The sequence below is a fragment of the Phaseolus vulgaris genome, chromosome 9 (assembly GCF_051622355.1).
Source record: "Phaseolus vulgaris cultivar YP4 chromosome 9, ASM5162235v1, whole genome shotgun sequence".
Taxonomy (NCBI): Eukaryota; Viridiplantae; Streptophyta; class Magnoliopsida; order Fabales; family Fabaceae; genus Phaseolus; species Phaseolus vulgaris.
Window position 1 is genome coordinate 36389420 of NC_143506.1, and position 18642 is coordinate 36408061.

General features: G+C 29.8%; 3 protein-coding genes across 8 annotated transcripts; 2 read left to right on the plus strand and 1 right to left on the minus strand.

Annotated features, from left to right (window-relative positions):
• The first annotated feature begins 2405 nt into the window (after positions 1-2405).
• Positions 2406-3284, plus strand: LOC137822431 (stress-response A/B barrel domain-containing protein UP3). Its single transcript, XM_068627318.2, has one exon. It carries the CDS (start codon positions 2502-2504, stop codon positions 3108-3110), a length of 609 nt encoding a protein of 202 aa, XP_068483419.1. The 5' UTR covers positions 2406-2501; the 3' UTR covers positions 3111-3284.
• A 7594-nt stretch (positions 3285-10878) lies between these two features.
• LOC137822432 (uncharacterized) lies at positions 10879-13617 on the minus strand. The gene is made up of 4 exons (XM_090295714.1): positions 13557-13617; positions 12798-13466; positions 12306-12498; positions 10879-11653 (listed from the first exon to the last, which is right to left on the minus strand). Exons 1-4 carry the CDS (start codon positions 13615-13617, stop codon positions 10879-10881), a joined length of 1698 nt encoding a protein of 565 aa, XP_090151840.1.
• A 1958-nt stretch (positions 13618-15575) lies between these two features.
• Positions 15576-17401, plus strand: LOC137821857 (protein ELF4-LIKE 3). 6 transcript variants are annotated; one of them, XM_068626637.2, is made up of 2 exons: positions 15576-15714; positions 16694-17401. In XM_068626637.2, exon 2 carries the CDS (start codon positions 16739-16741, stop codon positions 17081-17083), a length of 345 nt encoding a protein of 114 aa, XP_068482738.1. In that variant the 5' UTR covers positions 15576-15714; positions 16694-16738; the 3' UTR covers positions 17084-17401. The 6 variants fall into 6 exon arrangements, with proteins under 6 accessions (XP_068482738.1, XP_068482740.1, XP_068482739.1 ...); XM_068626639.2 differs by lacking the exon at positions 15576-15714 and adding an exon at positions 15733-15812; XM_068626638.2 differs by lacking the exon at positions 15576-15714 and adding an exon at positions 15801-15912.
• The last annotated feature ends 1241 nt before the right edge of the window (positions 17402-18642 follow it).

The following is an 18642-nucleotide window of genomic DNA, read 5'->3' on the forward strand; positions in this document are numbered from 1 at the left end:
GTGTCGAGTTGGCTCGATTTCAGTATAACGTGGCAGAAGTCGTGCCAAGTTGGCACGACTTCAGTATTACAGGGCAGAAGTCGTGTCAAGTTGATACGATTTTAGTATGACATGACAGAGTCGTGTCAAATTGGATCGATTTGTGCATATGAAGTCGTGCCAAATTGACACAATTTGCCTAAATTTGTAATTTTTTTAAACGGACTCTATTTTGGTAAAAACCAAAAAAAATAACCCCATCATGGTCAAAACCCTCAAATTATACGCAATTATTATTGTATGTACGATATTGTACCCAATTATATAAATCGTATGATTAGTCGATCCCTACCTACTTAGATTGTAATTTGGAGAGAGAAAGTCTTCCTACACTAGTATATATTTCCTATGCATGAAGTGATGTAAATATACACATAAGATAATAAAAACTTCTTCTTTCTTCTTACAATCTTTTTACATACAATTTTCTTATACAATTAGAAACTACTTAATCATAATAGAAACTAATTTAAAAACGAAAATTATTTTTAGTTTTCTAAAATAGTTTCTAATTTAGTCAATATAACAACTAATTATTTTTTATCTGAAATTAATTTCTATTAAATGATTTTCTTGTAATGTTTTTTATGATAACAAAAACAGTACATGCATGTCTACACAATCAAGAACAGAAGGAAGCCACCATCTGTTAGCCATGGTTGCACTCTTATTTTGTTTTCTAAGGAGGTGATGTTGTTGAACAAGTTCAGATCCTCACACTTTTCACCAGACATTTTTCTTGGCTTTCTGCATTGCTAGATATATCCTTCATTGATACTATGAACATCTGATAAAAAAAAATGAACATCTGACAGTAAAATTGGTTTAGATTCTTAATTGATCTTCTTCTCAAATATATATGACATTCAATAAAAATGTTACTAAAACAAAAAAAATACTAACACAGTTTAGTAATATTTTATTAAATGTCTAAGTATATAGATTTGATAGCCAATATGTTAAATTTTGAGGATTTTATGTTTGGATATTAATGTGATGAATGATAAGTTGCAGCACTGGGACATATTTTCATCTTTGTGAAAAAAACCGCATTGTTTGGATTGTTTCATTTTTTATAGCCTCTCAGTTAATAAATCTAAAAGTCACACCATCTTCACTATGCCTTTTGCCATTTTTTAAAATAAAAGTTTTAGATATTATTATGCAACTTAAGATCTTAAGCTGACATTTTAAATAACAACAATCATTTATCATTATATAAAAAAATATTATTAAAAAAAAGAAAAAAAATAAAAAATATGGAAGAAGTAGAACAAAACTCATATGTTAACAAAAACAATAAATAAGTAAACTATATTTGTTGAAAACCTATTATACCAATAAAAAATATTTTTAAAACTATGTTATCTCAAAATTGTTTTCTTAATTTCTTTCTCCTTAAATTAATAATATTCTATTTAAAAAATATTATTACATATGTTAAACCTTAAATCACAAAAAAAAATATTCCAAAATAAATTTCTCCCTTAGAAAGAGTAATTATCTTTTTTTTTTAATACTATATATCTTTAAACATTTACCATAGAGTAAAAAAATCAAAATGAAAATATTAACATAAAAGACATGAAACTTATTACAAATTATATAATAGTTCAATTAAATTCTAAAGATTAATTATATTCGTCAAAGTTTATGCAAAGGAGTAATAATAAGTAGGAAAATTTGTCCCGATATATAACAAGATCACCCAACAAAAAATACCATTATAGCTATACATTTGTCGGTGCAAAATTATTTGTACTATAAATTAACCAAATAAAAATGGTTAGGCAAATTCTTCCTCCACCATATCAATTTTAACCTCCACCATATTAATTTTTTAAATTTCCAAAACTACCTTCCTGCACCATATCAATTTTAACCTCCACTACATCAATTTTTTAAATTTTCAAAACTATCCTCTTGCGCCATATCAATTTTAACCTCCACATTTCAGAATTTAAAAATATGTTCCAAAAATTGAAATCCAAAATATTTCAGATAAAAGTTTTAAAAATAATTTTTCTCATTTTTGTATAAGGCTATTTTCGTTATTTATGAGGGGTATTTTTGTCATTTTGTAAAACTGATTAGATGAGATATTTTTGTCATTTTCTAAAACTGATTTGGTGCGTGGAGGAAGAAATTGCCAAATGGTTATAAGTAACATTATTTTGTGCAGACATGGACCACGCAACCCGTGCAAAACGTGAAAATAAATGAATGAAGATATTTAGTACAAAGGAAAAGACATGGTCGTCATTGTTCGTGATCTGAGTGAAATCAGAACACTTCAATTTTTATTTTCTCTCTATTTAATGTAAAAGATGATGTTGAGTTTGCAAACACATTCATCGTTCTTTCCCCTCATTTTCTCTCAGTTCAAACCCTGTTCTTCACCCTTCAAATTCAAACCCTGTTCTTCACCCTCCAAATTCAAACCCCGTTTCTCAACAATCACAATGTCCTCAAGCCAAACTCTGGTGGAGCACATCGTCCTTGTCAAGGTAAAAGACGGAACTGAACAGAGCAAGGTCGACGACTTGGTTAATGGCATGAACTCGTTAGCCGCCATCGACGGGGTGCTATACCTCACGGCGGGCCCAGTTCTCCGTAGCAGACCCGCCGCCGCTTTCACCCACTTCCTCCACAGCCGCTACAGCTGCAAGGACCACCTCGACGCCTACAACGTGAACCCCACCCACATCGCCGTCGTCACGAACTCCCTTTTTCCCATCTGCGACAACCTCTTGGTCGTCGACTGGTTCGCCGGAAAACCGACCCTTAAGACGCCGGCGACGGGCTCCGGGCTCCGCGTGAGGTTTTTGAAACTGAAGGGGGGAGACGAGCAGGTTAAGGAGAAGGTTTTGGGTGTTGTAGGAGAGGAGGATGGTGGAGAGTTTTCTTACGGCGAGAACATCTCGCCGGAGAGAGCACAGGGGTTCTCAATCGCTTCGCTGGCGGTTTTCCCCGGACAGAAGGAACTGGAGAGTGTGGAGTTGGAAGAAGGGTTGGCGAAGGTTGAGGAAGATGTGGAGGATGTGGTGGTTGTTGACTATGTGCTGCCGTAGGCTTTCTCACTCTGTTTTACATTTCACAGTTATTCAATAATTTGTAACAGAGTGTGGGAAGAAGAAGGTTATGCTTGAAGACATATGTTGTCTCTTCGTACTGTGTCTTGGTTTCCTGTGTTTCACTATGTATTATACTTTTCTGGGCAAATAATAAAAAGTGGAGTTCACAAACATCAATAAGCATACTTACATTACTAATTATATTTTTCATTTTTAGAATCGTGTTAAAATAGTAAAAAAAATCAAACAATTTTTTTTTATATTTTTTTTAATATTATGTGTTTTACATGTGTTATACGAGTGTCGATGTCTCATATGTATTTTAAACACGAACACCATTTAAGAAGCGTGTCTGATGTATTGTACGAGTATCGATGTCCGATATGTATTTTAAACACGAACACCATTTAAGAAGCGTGTCTGAGCCTCATAGACAAACATACTAAAAAGTAAAGAGAAAAAAAAGGAAGATTTTTAAATTATTTGATTGAAATAATAATTTTTAAAAGAATTTATAAAATAATCAAATTATCTTTATGATTATAAATAAATTTTAATTAAAAAATAAAATAAATTATTATTATTTTATAAATTTAGTCTTTTTATTTCTATTATTTTTAATTTATTATTGCTTATTTATTTTATAATTACATTGATTTTATAAATTTATTAATGTTATTATTCTTCCTATTATTTTTAATTTTATTTTATTAATATTAATATTTTTATTATTATTAATAAATTATTATTATTATTTTGCATATTGGATGTTCAAGAAATAAATTCAATCAAATAGGAAGAAAGAAGTGTTATAGATTCAAGGAATTTATGGAAAGAATTATAATCATTAATGTGTATCCCAACTTGTATATATATAATAGGGAGTCAAAACTTGTTATGTATTTTTTAAAGGGTATTCGTGAAATCTATGAAAATGTAAAAATATAGATTTTGCTCATGGAACCACTCCAATTATATATATTAATAAACTATAAAGATGTTCAATAAATATTAAAATCAAATATTAAGTTACAATCATCATAATTTATTTGGGTTCATCATAATTTATTGGGGTTCATGCGTTGACTTTTGTGATTTCCACCAATGATATTGCAAACTTTGAAAATGTCGTTGATGAGAAAAAAAAAATTAACATAGTTCAAAATAAATATTAATTGAAAAACTATTATTAACTAAACAATTATGAAACTTTCAAATGGTTTTTTAATAATGACCCTGTTATAGAATTATAATAATAAAATATTAATATATAGGAAAATACATGCTCTTTTATAAATAAAAGTGTTGGTGATTTTTTTAAATGAACAAAATTTAATGGGTCTTCATCAATATAGTTATTTTTGTTTGGAATTTAACTAGTTAAGTGAGACAGTATACGCTTATGTGAATATTTTGATATGGCAATTATTTACTTGACATATCAAAAAAATAAAATTGAATTATTTTAGAGAAAAATAGGTTATTCATATATAAATTTTGATTTTTTATTTATTTAGTATATTATTATTTTTTATAATTTTGAATATATTTATTAAAATTTGACCGGTACTGACAATTTTAGTGTGTTATTTCAATAATTACTACGTGATGTTAAATTTAATAATCCTTCATTATTGTTTGGTAATTTTCTGATAATTAATTTTCTGATAATTTTCATCTTCAAAAAATTGTTTGGTAAATTTTTTTATTAAAATTAAAAAAAATATTGCCTCTAGAAACTATTGTTATGAAAAAGATAAAAAAAATAATCAAAATTGTATTAAAATGTCTATTCATTTCTTATAAATCGAAAAAAATAATAACTACCAAACTTATGGAATTAGTATATTTTAGTATAACTAAAATTGAATTTTTTCCATGTAAGTTTTTTTTTTTTAAAAAAGAAAAAAAAAATGCAATATGTATATTCTAACATTTTTTATTTAAAAGATAATTGAATTTTTCCATCTAAAAACTAATTTATATTATTTTTTTCAAAGTAAAATCACCAGCATGTTAGAATATACAGTTAAAAGATTTTTTGAGAAATTTGATTTACACTTTTAGTAGGAAAACTCTTAATTTTTTTAACTTGTATCCAAACTTATTCATAGATATTTAATATAATAGTACTAAAGATTTTCTATAAAAAGAAAAAAGTTTCAGTCATCATAAATTACTAACAGTGACATATTATCAGAATAATTTTGTTTCAATATTTCGAGTAACAATTAATGGACACATTTATTTGTTTAACAGTGATTAATGATTTTAAAATTTGATAGAGAAAAGGATTGATAACTACTTAATGTCTAAAGGGGGGTGAAGACATTGAATATATGGGCTTGCTCAACATCTGGCCCATGACAACGACTTCAAAACTTTTTTTTGGCATCCCACAGTTTCTTCATGGATGTTAGAAAAATTCAAAATACTATATTCTAAATTTTTAGATTGTAAAATAAAAAACATATAAAATTATACCATTTAAAATAAATATATTCTTGAATTATCAATTTAAAGACCTATTTTTGAATTATATAACTCAAAATGCATTTTTATGAATTATACTTTTTCATGTAACACTACAAGAAAATTATTAAATAAAAATTATTTTGAGAGACCAAAACAATTAATCACTATAGTGACTAGATTAAAGACTATTTTATAAACTAAAAAAATTATTAGTATCTAAAATAGTTATTATTATTAATAAGAATTTATAAAATAGTTTCTAAATTGGTATCTAACTATTACTTACCAAGATTTTAGATACTAACTACTTATATTATAAATTAGTCTTTATTAGTATTTTATAGACTAATTTAAAATCTAAAATATCAGCAGCTAAAACTTTGTTAGCTAATTTATATACTAAATTAGAAACTATTTTATAATATTTTATTAAAAATAGAAAACATATTAGAAATATAACAAGAAATTCATGAAATAAAAACTAATTTGAGAGACAAAAAATAATTAGTTACTATAGTGACTAAATTAGAGACCATTCTATAAACTAAAAAAACTTTTAGTTTCTAAATTAATTTCTATTGTTGGAGATCCCACATCGACTAGAGATTAGGACATTTCATATTATATAAGTGGGTGTAAACCTCACTTCAATGAGTCGGTTTTATGGGGTTGAGTTAGGCTTAAAGTTCACTTCGTACTATGGTATCAGAACCATTTAAAGTCTATCCTAACGAGTGTTTGTTGGGCTTATCAGGCTACCCGCTATCGGGATGTTATCGAACCACCCATAATATGTTGTTCCACGCACGAGTTGACAGTTTCGGCGTGAGGGGTGTGTTGCAAACCTCAACTTTATGAGCTGATTTTATGGGGTTGAGTTAGACTTAAAGTCCACTTTGTAATATTTATTATTGTTAAATAGTTTCTAAATTGGTATCTAATTAACTACTAAGATTTTAACTACAAATTATTTAAAAAATTAATTTTTTTTTAGTCTCTAAAATTGTCTCTAATTTAGTCACTATATCAACTAATTATGTTTTGTTTCTAAAATTGGTTTCTATTTCATGATTTTCTTGTAGTGAATATTTAATAATAACTTAAATTACTTTTTTTTTTTTTAAATTGTGACTCATTGAAATTTGATATTATAAATCTTAGTATATTTTAACTATATGAATCGTGATATATTTAGTTTAATAAAATTTAATCAAATTTTTTTAAAAAACACATTCTTTTTTCGTTTACTAAACTTCATTGATTAAAAAAATACTTTACATATCTTTATTTGACCACAATACCAATCTAAAAAATTCATTTATTTCTCACACCAAGTTTATCAAACCCATCTAAAGTTGCACATTTCATAAACTGAATTTTAATGAGACCATACAATAACTTATCTACCCGTACAATTGCTATCGTTGAAACATAAATAATTTTTTTATATTATAGATTGTGTGTCTGGGATATTAATTATTAGTGACTTAACCATTTACTAAACTCAGAGATAAAGTTTAATATAAGTAAATGGATAAATAATTGAAATTATATTGGCTTTCGTGTGGTAGTTGCTAATTATTAGTTATTGACATTAGAAAACTTCTAATTATTAGCTAAGGGTATCTAATCATGCAGCCTCTTAGAATAGTAGATATTCATAAGTCAAAGAAAACCTAGAAGAATTAGCATGGAAGGTTTTAAGTTTTTATTTGATTATGCATGAGTTATTATTTAATCAGGAAATAATTTCAAGAAATATAATTAAATATTGAAGATGGTTAATATTCTTGTAAAGGGAATGAGATATTAACTCCAATTGGTTAAACAATTGATTCCTTCAATTGTGTTATACTTTCTCTTTCAAACTCCACTCATAACACAAGACGAAATTCGATTAAAAGTGTATCGATAAAATGTTTTCTAACGTTCAAGTAAGCATTCGGTATGCTAATGTCAAAGACTTACCTTTGTCTTGGTTGTTATGTGTATTTATGTGAACTTGATGACCCCTTTTAATGTTGGATCATTATTAGTGTATGTGTTATGATTAAGAACATATTACCTAATTTTTTATTTTTCATACAACTTATTCTAAGTTATATGACGGTCGGTTGATACTGGATAACGAGTATCTTATAGCCATCAATCCCTACTGATATAATTAATTAATAAAGTTAGGAGTGTGATAGATTTAGTTTGCAGACTAATATGACACTAATCCAAATAATATGTATTGTTTAAAATAAATAATTTATATTAATTTTATACTTTGTTTGTATTACAATAAGAGTAAAAATAAAGAAAGTGTAACTCAAAGTTGAAAGTGCATTAAGGTTTCTCATTCATTCAAAACTTCGTCACAAAGCATGTATTTGACCCCTTTTATTTTAGGGTTTTGTAACATTTATGATTTGAAGTTTGGTAATTGGGATTATTTTCCTTTTTCATATAGTTTCAATGAGACTAAAAGGAAGAAGTAACAGATTCCATCCATGATTTCTATGAGGATGGTGATATATTAACACCACAAACAATAAAAAAACATATACTTTACAAACTCATAAAAATAATATTTTAAATATATTTAATTTATTTTAAAATTTAAATATTATAATATTATTATAATGTGGTGTCAAATATATATTTTTATTATGTGTATGTGTGGGGTAAAAAAAATATTTTTCTTTCTATGATGCCTTTGTTCCCACCTACTAACATAAGAATTGGGCATGTTCAAAAGGTATAATTTTTGTTGTTTTAATCCCACTATTTCCCTCATAGATTATTGAACTTGTATAGGTGAAACTAGTTAATGGTGAAAAGTATGTTGCAGGTTTTGGTAATAACTATATGACTATGCAATGAATATGAGAGTTACAAAAGTTATAGGAAGCAAAAGAATATTTAGATTTACATCAACTTTGAAACTTTGAAATATAGAGTTAAGTAAAGTGATTCTAGGATAAATTGAATAATTTTCACAAAGATAATGATTTTCAGACAATGATGATTAATTTTCACTAAATCGTAAAAAATATATTATTTATAATATATGAAATGAGAAATAGGAAAAAAGAGATAAATATAATATTTATACTTTTTTTATTCTTATACAAGTAAAAAAGAAAACACTCTATAATATATAATAGTGCGGAATCAAAGAGTCTGAAGCAATTATGAAAAAAAAAAAACTAACAAAATTGATCTTAATTTACAAAACTATTTCTCAATCAACAAAACAAATTTCATTCAATTCGTAAACATAAAGAAATATACACTTCATTTTTTATATCTCATTTTTAATGGATTAACATGTTATGTTAAAACATAACCAAGAATTTAAGTCTTATATTTTTAATATATTAAAACAAGATTTTAATTTATTAAAATCAATAAAGTCTACTGTGATTTAATTTATTAAAATTCATTTGAATTTATTAAATGAGAGCTAGATGTAAGGCTTAAGATTTAAGTGGTTTTAACAAATTAAAAACTCATTTATTAAAACAAATTTAATTGCAACACTTCAAATTTTAAGTGATTTTTAATTGATCAATTTGTATTTTTAATTGATTAAAATGTTCTTTCTTACACACCCAAACAGTTTTAAAAGATAAAAAACAAATTAATCTATTAAAACAAACTCAAACTTTCCATTGGCTATTAAACACTTCCAAAATACTTTACAACTTAATCAAATCTAAATAGACATTAAAGTTCACTTACAACACATCCTAAACACAAAATACAAGTCAATAAAATATCAAACACTCTAATCAAGATCTTTCATCTTTTGAATATTCATAGATTATATGGTTGGAAACCCCAAATACTTAATCTTCAAGCTTGCTTCAAGATTTTCGGTTATCAGTTAAAATTTCAATTTGGTCTTAACTAAAATAATTTTAATTCAAGATTATTATTTGGTCTCAGTTAGAGTAGTTTTAACTTGGTCTCAACCATAGTAGTGTCATTTGAAATAAAACATTTTTAGTTTGATCTCAACCTGGAGGTCTTTAACTCAACCTTAATTAATGTATATTCACTTTGTTTTTTAGAAAGCATTGTCGATTTGACCTTTATAAAAGCATCTTTAATTTAAATTTAGGTAAAATATCTTTAGCTTGACCTTAGTCAAGACATCTTTGAAACAAAACAAGTTATCTCTAGAAGGAGCATTAAATAGAACTTTAAAAACATTTTTAAAATTTTTAGTAACATGATAATGAACATATGATCTATGGGTGCTTGTTTGATCGTTGAAAAAGGGTTTGGCAATAATCTTGCAAGGATAACCAAAACTAGTATTGGTGTAATAGAAAAAATAGAGAAACACTTAATATTTGTATTGGTATAGCCCGACATGGACTATGTGCAATTCTCATTTACAAACTATATAATATTTATTAATAAATTAGTGATTACAAGTATTATCACTCTTACTTATGACTCACAACAACTACATAAAGTTACTTTTAGTTATTTTTCATTAAGACATTTATGGCTTTCACGAGTATTCTCTAACTACAACTTTTGTCTACAATAAGGAGTTATTTTAAGGTACAAGGACAACTCTCAAAAGAAAGGATACACAAATGAAAATTAAGATTTTACAAATAAAAAACACTTTTTCAATATCATTTGCATGGTGTTTTATGATTTAACGGATGAACGTGGGACAAAGGTGCATACATAACTTAACACATAATGTTGATTTGTTTTGCATGACAAACCTTATATTTATATATGTATTGAATAAGACTACTGTGGCCAACATGTTAACCTTTTGTTGCATGTTAGATTTATATAAGGAATCAATAGCCTTTTAATTAGCATGACCTCTATTACATCCCACTTGTTCTACTTAAAAGTCCCTTTAGTTCTAAATACCATTTTCTTGTATTGAAAACATATTTTTAAGCACACAATAACATTTTTTTTATCAGCAATAAAAATAAATAAATAAATATGAACCACTTCAGGGGTGGTCCAACCCTTATACAGAAATACCTGACACCAATCTCCTATTAGAACGCCTACCAAATTAGCAAAGGGATAACCATACCAACACTAACCAACATCAATGAATCAACCTCATACAAGCCAGAAGATTTAAAACCCAACTAGAATAAGGGAAATAAGCAAAACGAGACTTTGCATAAATCCAAGACCATACTTTTACTTGCACCGAAGCGAACACTTCAGACACATCTGCCACACCTCTATTGAAGATGACCGAGTTCCTATGTTTCCAGATTTCGCTCACTATGCCAACCCAAATTGTACCCTAAACTTCGTTAACCGAAACAGAAGCCTGACTCATCCTGAATTGTGAAAAATTTGACTTGGGGTCCTTGTGAATTACAGACAACACACCAAGCCACTTAAAGCACAGACACCAGACACGCCAAACAAACCTGCAAACAAAGAACAAGTGACAAGATGACTCCTCCTCCTCCCCACACAAACAACACAAGGGATTTTCTACCGCCACTCCGCGCCTTACCAAGTTAACCCTAGAGGCAATCCTATTCTCCAACACCCTCCAAGCAGTGAACAAAGCAGATGACAAGACTTTGCACCTCCACAACTTACTATACACAGGAGAATACTCCCTTCCTCTAACCCACCTTACCTGAACATAGGCAGAGTTGATTGAGAAAGTTTGACTCTCCCCGATCTTCCAGACCCAACTGTCCGCCTCCCCAAAAACCATCTTCACCTCTTGCAAACTCTGAAACAGCTGTTCCACCAAAGACTTCTCCCAGTCGAAAAAGGATTTACGCCAGTCCAAATTCCACAGCCATTCACCATTATACCAATACCCAAGCTCAGCCATTTTTGCGTTTTTGGCCGAGCTTAGAGAGAAAAGTCTCGGAAAAACTCCCTTCAAAGTACCATAGCTCAACCAACTGTCCTCCCAGAAAGAAATCTCCTTACCATCCCCCACTTTCCACTTAAACCCATCTTCAAAACTTCTACCCCAACCCTCTGAATCCCACACCTCCTTCAAATCTTTCCACCAGAGAGAGCCCCTACTAGACTTACCGCCTTCTCTCAAACTTTTCCAACCACCATACGTAGAATAAGAATCTCTTTCCACAAACCTCCTTTATCCGTACCCAGTCTCCAAATCTACTTTCCTAATAAAGCCAAGTTAAATTTCCTAAGATCAATGATTCCAAGACCTCCAAAATCCCGAGGCTCACACACCTTATCCCAAGAATCCCAAGCGATCTTCTTTCCATCAGAGCCCCACCCCCAAAGGAAATTCCTTTGGATCCGAACTAACTTGTCTGCCACCACAGAAGGTAGTTTAAATAAAGACATAAAAAATAACGGGATTGAAGAGAGAACAGACTTGATCAAACAAATCCTCCTTGCCATTGACAGGCACCTGCCTTTCCACCTAGACAGTTAACTCTGAACTTTCTCTAACACCCCGTTCCAACAAGCATCGCGCTTATGACACCCTCCTACCGGTAGCCCCATGTAAACAAATGGAGTTACCATCACATTACAATTAAGAATAAACGCAAAACGCTGAAGCGAACTCGTATCCATCCCTAGCCCGCCCAATCTTCTTTTTAAGAAATTCACCTTAAGCCTAGAAGCAAGCTCAAAACAAAACAAAATCGCCTTAATGTTGAAGATACTTTTGGTATTAGCTTCACAGAAGAATAAAGTATCATCAACATATTGCAACATATTCACCTTACTTTAGGTCTTCCAACCTTCAAACTATCAATCAAATTCTTCTCTTCTGCCATCCTAGAAACTCCAACCAACCCTTCTGCAACTAAAAGGAAGAGAAACGGAGCTAGTGGATCACCTTGGCGAAGACCCTTCCTAGGAGTAAATTCCCTAGTAGGACTACCATTCACCAACACAGAGACTGAAGCATATTCTAAGCAACATTTTATCCACTGAATCCATTTAGCATAGAAACCCAACCGATCAAGCATATAATAAATAAATTCCCAACTAACCGAGTCATACGCCTTCTCATAATCGACTTTGAAGAACACACAACTCTTCCTCTTTCTTTTATATTCCTCTAGCACCTCATTAGCTACTAACACAATGTCCAACAAACCCCTACCTTCAAGAAAAGCTGACTGTCTCAAATCAATAACTTTACTAATTACATTTTTCAAGCGTAGAGACAACACTTTTGAGATAATTTTATACAAACATCCAACTAACGAATAGGTCTGAACTCGTCGAGTTGCTGGGGGTTTTCTACTTTCGGGACAAGACAGAGGAATGAAACATTTGAACCTCTAGGCCAATGAATTTTAGATGCGAAATCCTTCTTTGCTGACACCACATCCAACTTTACAATATCCCAGCAGAACTTTAAGAAACCAAAGTTAAATCCGTCAGGACCTGGACTCTTTGAACTTTCACAATTCCAAATCGCAACCCTTATGTCTTCTTCAGAGAAGTCACCGACCAATAGCTCGTTATCCGCTTGTGAGATAGAATTAAACCTTACATTGTCCAATCTAATCGTACAAGCTTCATTCCTGACAAACCTATCTTCAAAGTAATCCCTAACCTTGTCCTTGATCACAACCTTATCCTCGCTCCACCTTCCATCAACAAGCAACCCATGTAATTCGTTCCTCGCCCTTCTCCACTTTACTGACGAGTGAAAAAACTTTGTATTAAGATCATCCTGTTTCAACCACTTCTGTCTTGCTTTTTGAAAAATGACTGTCTCTTGCTTAAACAAAACTTTATTAAGTTCAGCAAGGAGCGACCTTCTTTCCTCCCTTTCTAACTCTTCTAAACCTCTATCATCATCCCGTACGTCTAACTCGTTAATCCTCTTTTGTAACTCCTCTCTAACAAGGTTAACATCCTCGAAGACTTCTTTGTACACAATAACATATAGTTAGTATGTTATGTGAGAGCATTTATAGGAATTTGTGAGTCAACACATTGATGACTTTACAAGACAATTTGATAATTCAAAATAAATTTGTGTCTTGTTATAGAACTTCTTCTTCAACTTTTGCATGTTCTAGTTTATAAACTTAAAGAGAATGTTTCCTATGACTTTATGAGACAAACAAAGTATGAATTTCTTACATAGATGTTCTTATAGTTTATCATATTAAACATACTCAATATAGAAATGTTAGTTCACTCAAAATTATACATTATTTGTTATTATCAAATTCAAAACTTTTAGACTGTCTTTATTTAAATGTTGATATGTGGATTGTTATAATAGAATCTCCTTTATCATTATAAAGACAATTTGTTATTTAAAATGTTCAAAATATATATATATATATATATATATTATTTTTATTTTTATTTTTTTATTTTGCTAGTCAATCTTAAATGCAAAGATATTTTTGAAGCTAGTATTGTATCAAGTTTTTGGGACTATCCCTAATAGTTCTAAAGGAAGGTAAACACAAAGTTCTACTTATTGATTACTTAAAAGAAATGTTTATAAACCAAATAGAGAATTGTAATGCAATTTTTGAGAAAAAAATATATTTCCTACCATATAATTTCATACAAAAAGAAATAGTAAGAAATTAGTATTTTATTAGAGTGACTAGTTGGCGAAAACCATTTAATATTTTATGATACATTTAATTCTTCAACAAATACTTTCTCAATCAAATTAAAAATCAAAAGATAAAGTTAGCTTTCTAAAAGAACAACACTTTTTTGTAAGCTTATCCATTTATTCAACAAGATGTAACCCAAATATTTTTTATTTTAAGTTGAAACATGAAAAGTCTTTATTGCACATAATATTTGTGTTTTCTACTTAAAAAAAATGCTATAAGGATTACTTTAAGCAAGTAAAAAATGACTTAGAAAATATACTTATAACTTGTAATAAAAATTGACTGTTTACCAAAGTTTCTATGGTAAAGACTAGTATGTGTATTCTTTTATTATTTATGTCAACTAACATTATATTTCAAACATTTAGCTTTTACAAAGGTTTTTGAAATAAAATCTTTTGTAACTATATGTTCTTTTTTTAAACTTGTTTTTTATATTGTTTGATAAACTTATGAAGCTAGTACCCTTAAAAAAAATTCCACAATCAACATTTTGATAACATGATAATTTTAATTTCTATTTATCTTTAATTTGTATTTGTCTTCTTCTTGTGAGTCATTAATCTTCTTACATAGTGTTATCCCATTATCTAGCAATATTTTATAAATGTTCAATTATCTTTGTTTTTAATGAGTTGAACTAATCAAACACTTTCTTTTTATCATGATTACATCTCGAATTAGTCGAAAATTTAATTTTTTATAAAAATAACAAAATCGAGTCAATCCATTATTTGTTTTTTTTTATTGTATTAGATATTAAAATTGACAACACTAAATTTCTACCTGATTCATAAAGTAACAAAAACTATACATAAATAATTTATATACATAAATAATTTATACTTATTAATAAAGAATTCTAAAAAAACTAAATAAAAATCTATTATATCAATAAAAATATTCTTTATAAATAAATTTAAACTTAATAAACTTAAGATCACATGCATTCATAATAATGTCTAACCTAAGAAGTTTATAAAAGAAAAATTTAACCAACTCAATTACACCCTTAAATTGTATATCATTTTATATTTTATATTTAATCTAAATTAGTAACTACACAATCATGTGTTATATTTACTTTGGATTAAGATATAATGATTGTGTTATATTTACTTTGGGTTAAGATATATTTATATGAGTAATTTTGGAATTCAGAAAGGAAAAATAATGATCTAGATGACGTAAGTGTGTCCAAATAAAAAAGAATAAATAAAAAGGGAATAACATGTGGATATTGAATAATGAATATTGAATATGCATCATATCATGATCAATATTATAGATTGTACAGAATACTGCTAAATGTTAAGACACAGCAGGGTCCAAGCGTGAGCGTCACTGTCAAATCTTACGTTCTCTCTCTCTCTCTTCATTTCTCAGAGAGAAGAATTCATACGACAGCCTTCACTCCAGAGATTCCATTCAAGCTTCCATCTTTATCACTCTCTCTCTCTGGGTCTACCTTCTTTTCTTCTTTCATTCTCACCCAAAAGGAAAATAAAATGTTTCGGTTTACCAAGGTAAGATTTTAGAATGATAATGCTGTAATCAGCATTACTCTTAATGAACTACGCCATATTTTGACTGGAAGAAGTTTTAATATATTGCAAGAAAAAGGGTGAATTTTGCTCTCTGCTCGCTTTTGGGTCGCGCATTGATTTTCAGCTTCATTTTTTTTTTTCATGTTTCGCTGTTGTTTTTCTTCCACCTGGTCCAAGGTTGGAGATGGGTTAGAACATGGAATCATTAAACACGGTTTTTGTTTTTTTTTTTTTATTTGTTGTCCTTCGATTTCTGTTACTAGATATTGTGCTGCTGCAGGTTAAATTTTGTTGTCAATTGGAGATTGTTAAACGGGGTTTTGGTTTGGTTTGGTTTGGTTTTATTCAATGAATATGCGAGTTGGTCGAATTTGGTCAATTATCTTTGGCATCTTGGACGGTTGCTTCTTTTGTTTTTGTTTTTCGTAATTTTGTTTAGAAAAGGTTAATGATGTTGTCTGTGTAAGCAGTACCTTCATAGCCTCATATTATCATCTACAATGCATCATTGACTGATTTTTTTTTAGTTTTTGTTTTTGGGTCTTTGAGCTTTGGGTAGCTGTTTCTGAGTACAATATAAAAAAGTTCCCTTTTACGGAAATGGGATCTGCTTTTTCCCAACTCAAAAAAAAAAAAGAATAAAACTGATTATTAGAACCTATAATAATAGTAGCAATATGCTAATAGTCTGATTCCTCTGGAAAAGGAACTCATGGAGGTCATGATTTCTCCTACACTGTTTGTTGTCTCATCTGAGCAAATGCCATAAACTATTCCAAAATTGGTCATGTTTTGTCTCTCTGTTGTGGTTAGTGCAGGCCATTGCAGATAGGGGATATGATTATTAGTATGGATAAATTTATTAAAAAATGACTATTTTTGTATTATTTTTATGTATACTAATAGGACTTTCTCACCCTTTGTTATATCTTCTCATCTCAGTTTTCACATGCTGCAGGCCTGGTTCTGACTTGAATTGGCTTCTTGAGATTCAAAGAGAGGAATGGAGGGTGACACATTCTCTGGCCTTGGCGATGGTGCTCAGATTGATGCCAAGATCATGCAGACATTTCATAAGAGCTTTGTTCAAGTCCAGACCATTTTTGACCAGAACAGGCTACTCATCAATGAGATAAACCAGAACCATGAGTCTAAGGTCCCTGATAACCTCACCAGGAATGTAGGTCTCATCAGGGAGCTCAACAATAATATCAGAAGAGTGTATGACTTGTATGCTGATCTTTCAAGTTCCTTTACCAAATCCATGGAAGTTACTTCAGAGGGGGATTCGAGTGGTGGTGTGAAATCAGATGGGAAGGCAGGCCACAAGAGACACAGACCTGTGTAGAGAGTTTGTTTCCCTGTGATTCTTTTCCTTGGTGAAGAAGTACAAGAAGTGTTGAAGGGTAGAACACAAGATTAGAAGATTCTGTAGCTGAAGAAGCTCTATTGTATTACAGGACTTTCTCTAGCACATCACTTGTTCCTTATATTCCAAATAAAAAAAAATGATATATTGATTTTTATCTACAATTCTCTCAATTGTTATTTGTAACCATGTAATTTGGGATCTAATAGAAATCTAGCATGGTTGTGTTGTGCAACTAATTCAATCATGCTGCTGTTGTTCAAAGTGCAAATAAGAAAGTTTTTCATTTTTTAACTATTTTTTTTCTTTGATCCTGTCATGGAAATGTAATTTAGTGATGAGCTAGATTGTTTGAGACTGAGGTATATCTTTCAGCTTTCGTTAACTTTTTCTCTTTGTCAAATGGAGCAAGAGGGTCTTCTTAAATCTTTGTTCATCATTCCTTTTGATGGGAACCTGTCATCATACCTTTATTCCCTTTGCAAGTTCAACCCAAAATGTTGTTCTAGTTCTCACTTTAGCTAATAGCTGAAATTGAGAAGGGGTGGTAGATACTGTTTTAGGTTCATTCCCATGTAACCAGAGCTTCTTTACTGAAAAATACTGTTCCTGATTTTAATATTCCTTTGTGTCCTTGCGAGTGTAAGACTGGGAAGAGTACACACATACACTAATACATGTGCGTGAAGATGCCCTGAAACAGTGTGAAAAAAGCAGCTTTAGTCTATCTTTTTGGTTCCCAATCACACATCACCACAGGAACAGAATCTCAGATAAGAAACGATGTGCTTTTGACATCAATTTTTAATCTTTATACCAAATCAATGGTATTGGCTGGGAACTTAAAGTATTATATATGGACAATGATGTATCAACACCTATTTGTTAATAAATACTCAGACACAAAGAAGTAGGAGAAATAAGTATCTACATGATATGATAAAAAAATATAAATCAAGGTGTCTACTGTTGAATTATCTGAAAATTATTATTCAAACTAACATCTACAGTGTCTGGAATCAGATATATACAAAGAATAATGATCACAACCCTTGGATATCCCCAAGTGGTGACAGAGAAAATATGATATGATATGAAAGAAAAATGAAAAATAAAAGGGTGAATAATGAAAGTTAAAAATGGAATGTAAAAAAGCCAGAGTTGATACCAAAATACAAATAATGGCCCCAGCAACAAGACAAGGGACCCAAAGGTTCTCTCTTTTGGGATGAAACTGAACTTCTCCATGCTTATCCCTTCCTTCCGAGGTTCTTACTCTTTTACTGTTCAATTATTTCCCTTCTCCATGCTTTCTATTCTGCAATTGTTTTAATACAATGCATATGCATGATAACTGATAAGATGCATGATAGAAGAAAGAAAAAGAAAAGTGAATATAAATAATCATTAAAACTGTGCAATTTCTGTTTTCATTTTCTATGTAAAAAGTTTAGTTGAGTTACATTTCAGAAATAAATACTGCTATACAAACACCCAATAAACAAAAAACATCTAAAACATTCTTAATGATGTGATTC

Coding starts and splice junctions, on each gene's coding strand:
- LOC137822432 (XM_090295714.1), bottom strand. CDS start 13,617: ATGCAAAAGTTGAAGAAGAAGTTCTATAACAAGACACAAATTTATTTT. Junction 13,467..13,556: donor TTATTTTGAATTATCAAATT/GTCTTGTAAAGT, acceptor TGTACAAAGAAG/TCTTCGAGGATGTTAACCTT. Junction 12,499..12,797: donor CGACGAGTTCAGACCTATTC/GTTAGTTGGATG, acceptor AATGTTGCTTAG/AATATGCTTCAGTCTCTGTG.
- LOC137821857 (XM_068626637.2), top strand. CDS start 16,739: ATGGAGGGTGACACATTCTCTGGCCTTGGCGATGGTGCTCAGATTGAT.
- LOC137822431 (XM_068627318.2), top strand. CDS start 2,502: ATGTCCTCAAGCCAAACTCTGGTGGAGCACATCGTCCTTGTCAAGGTA.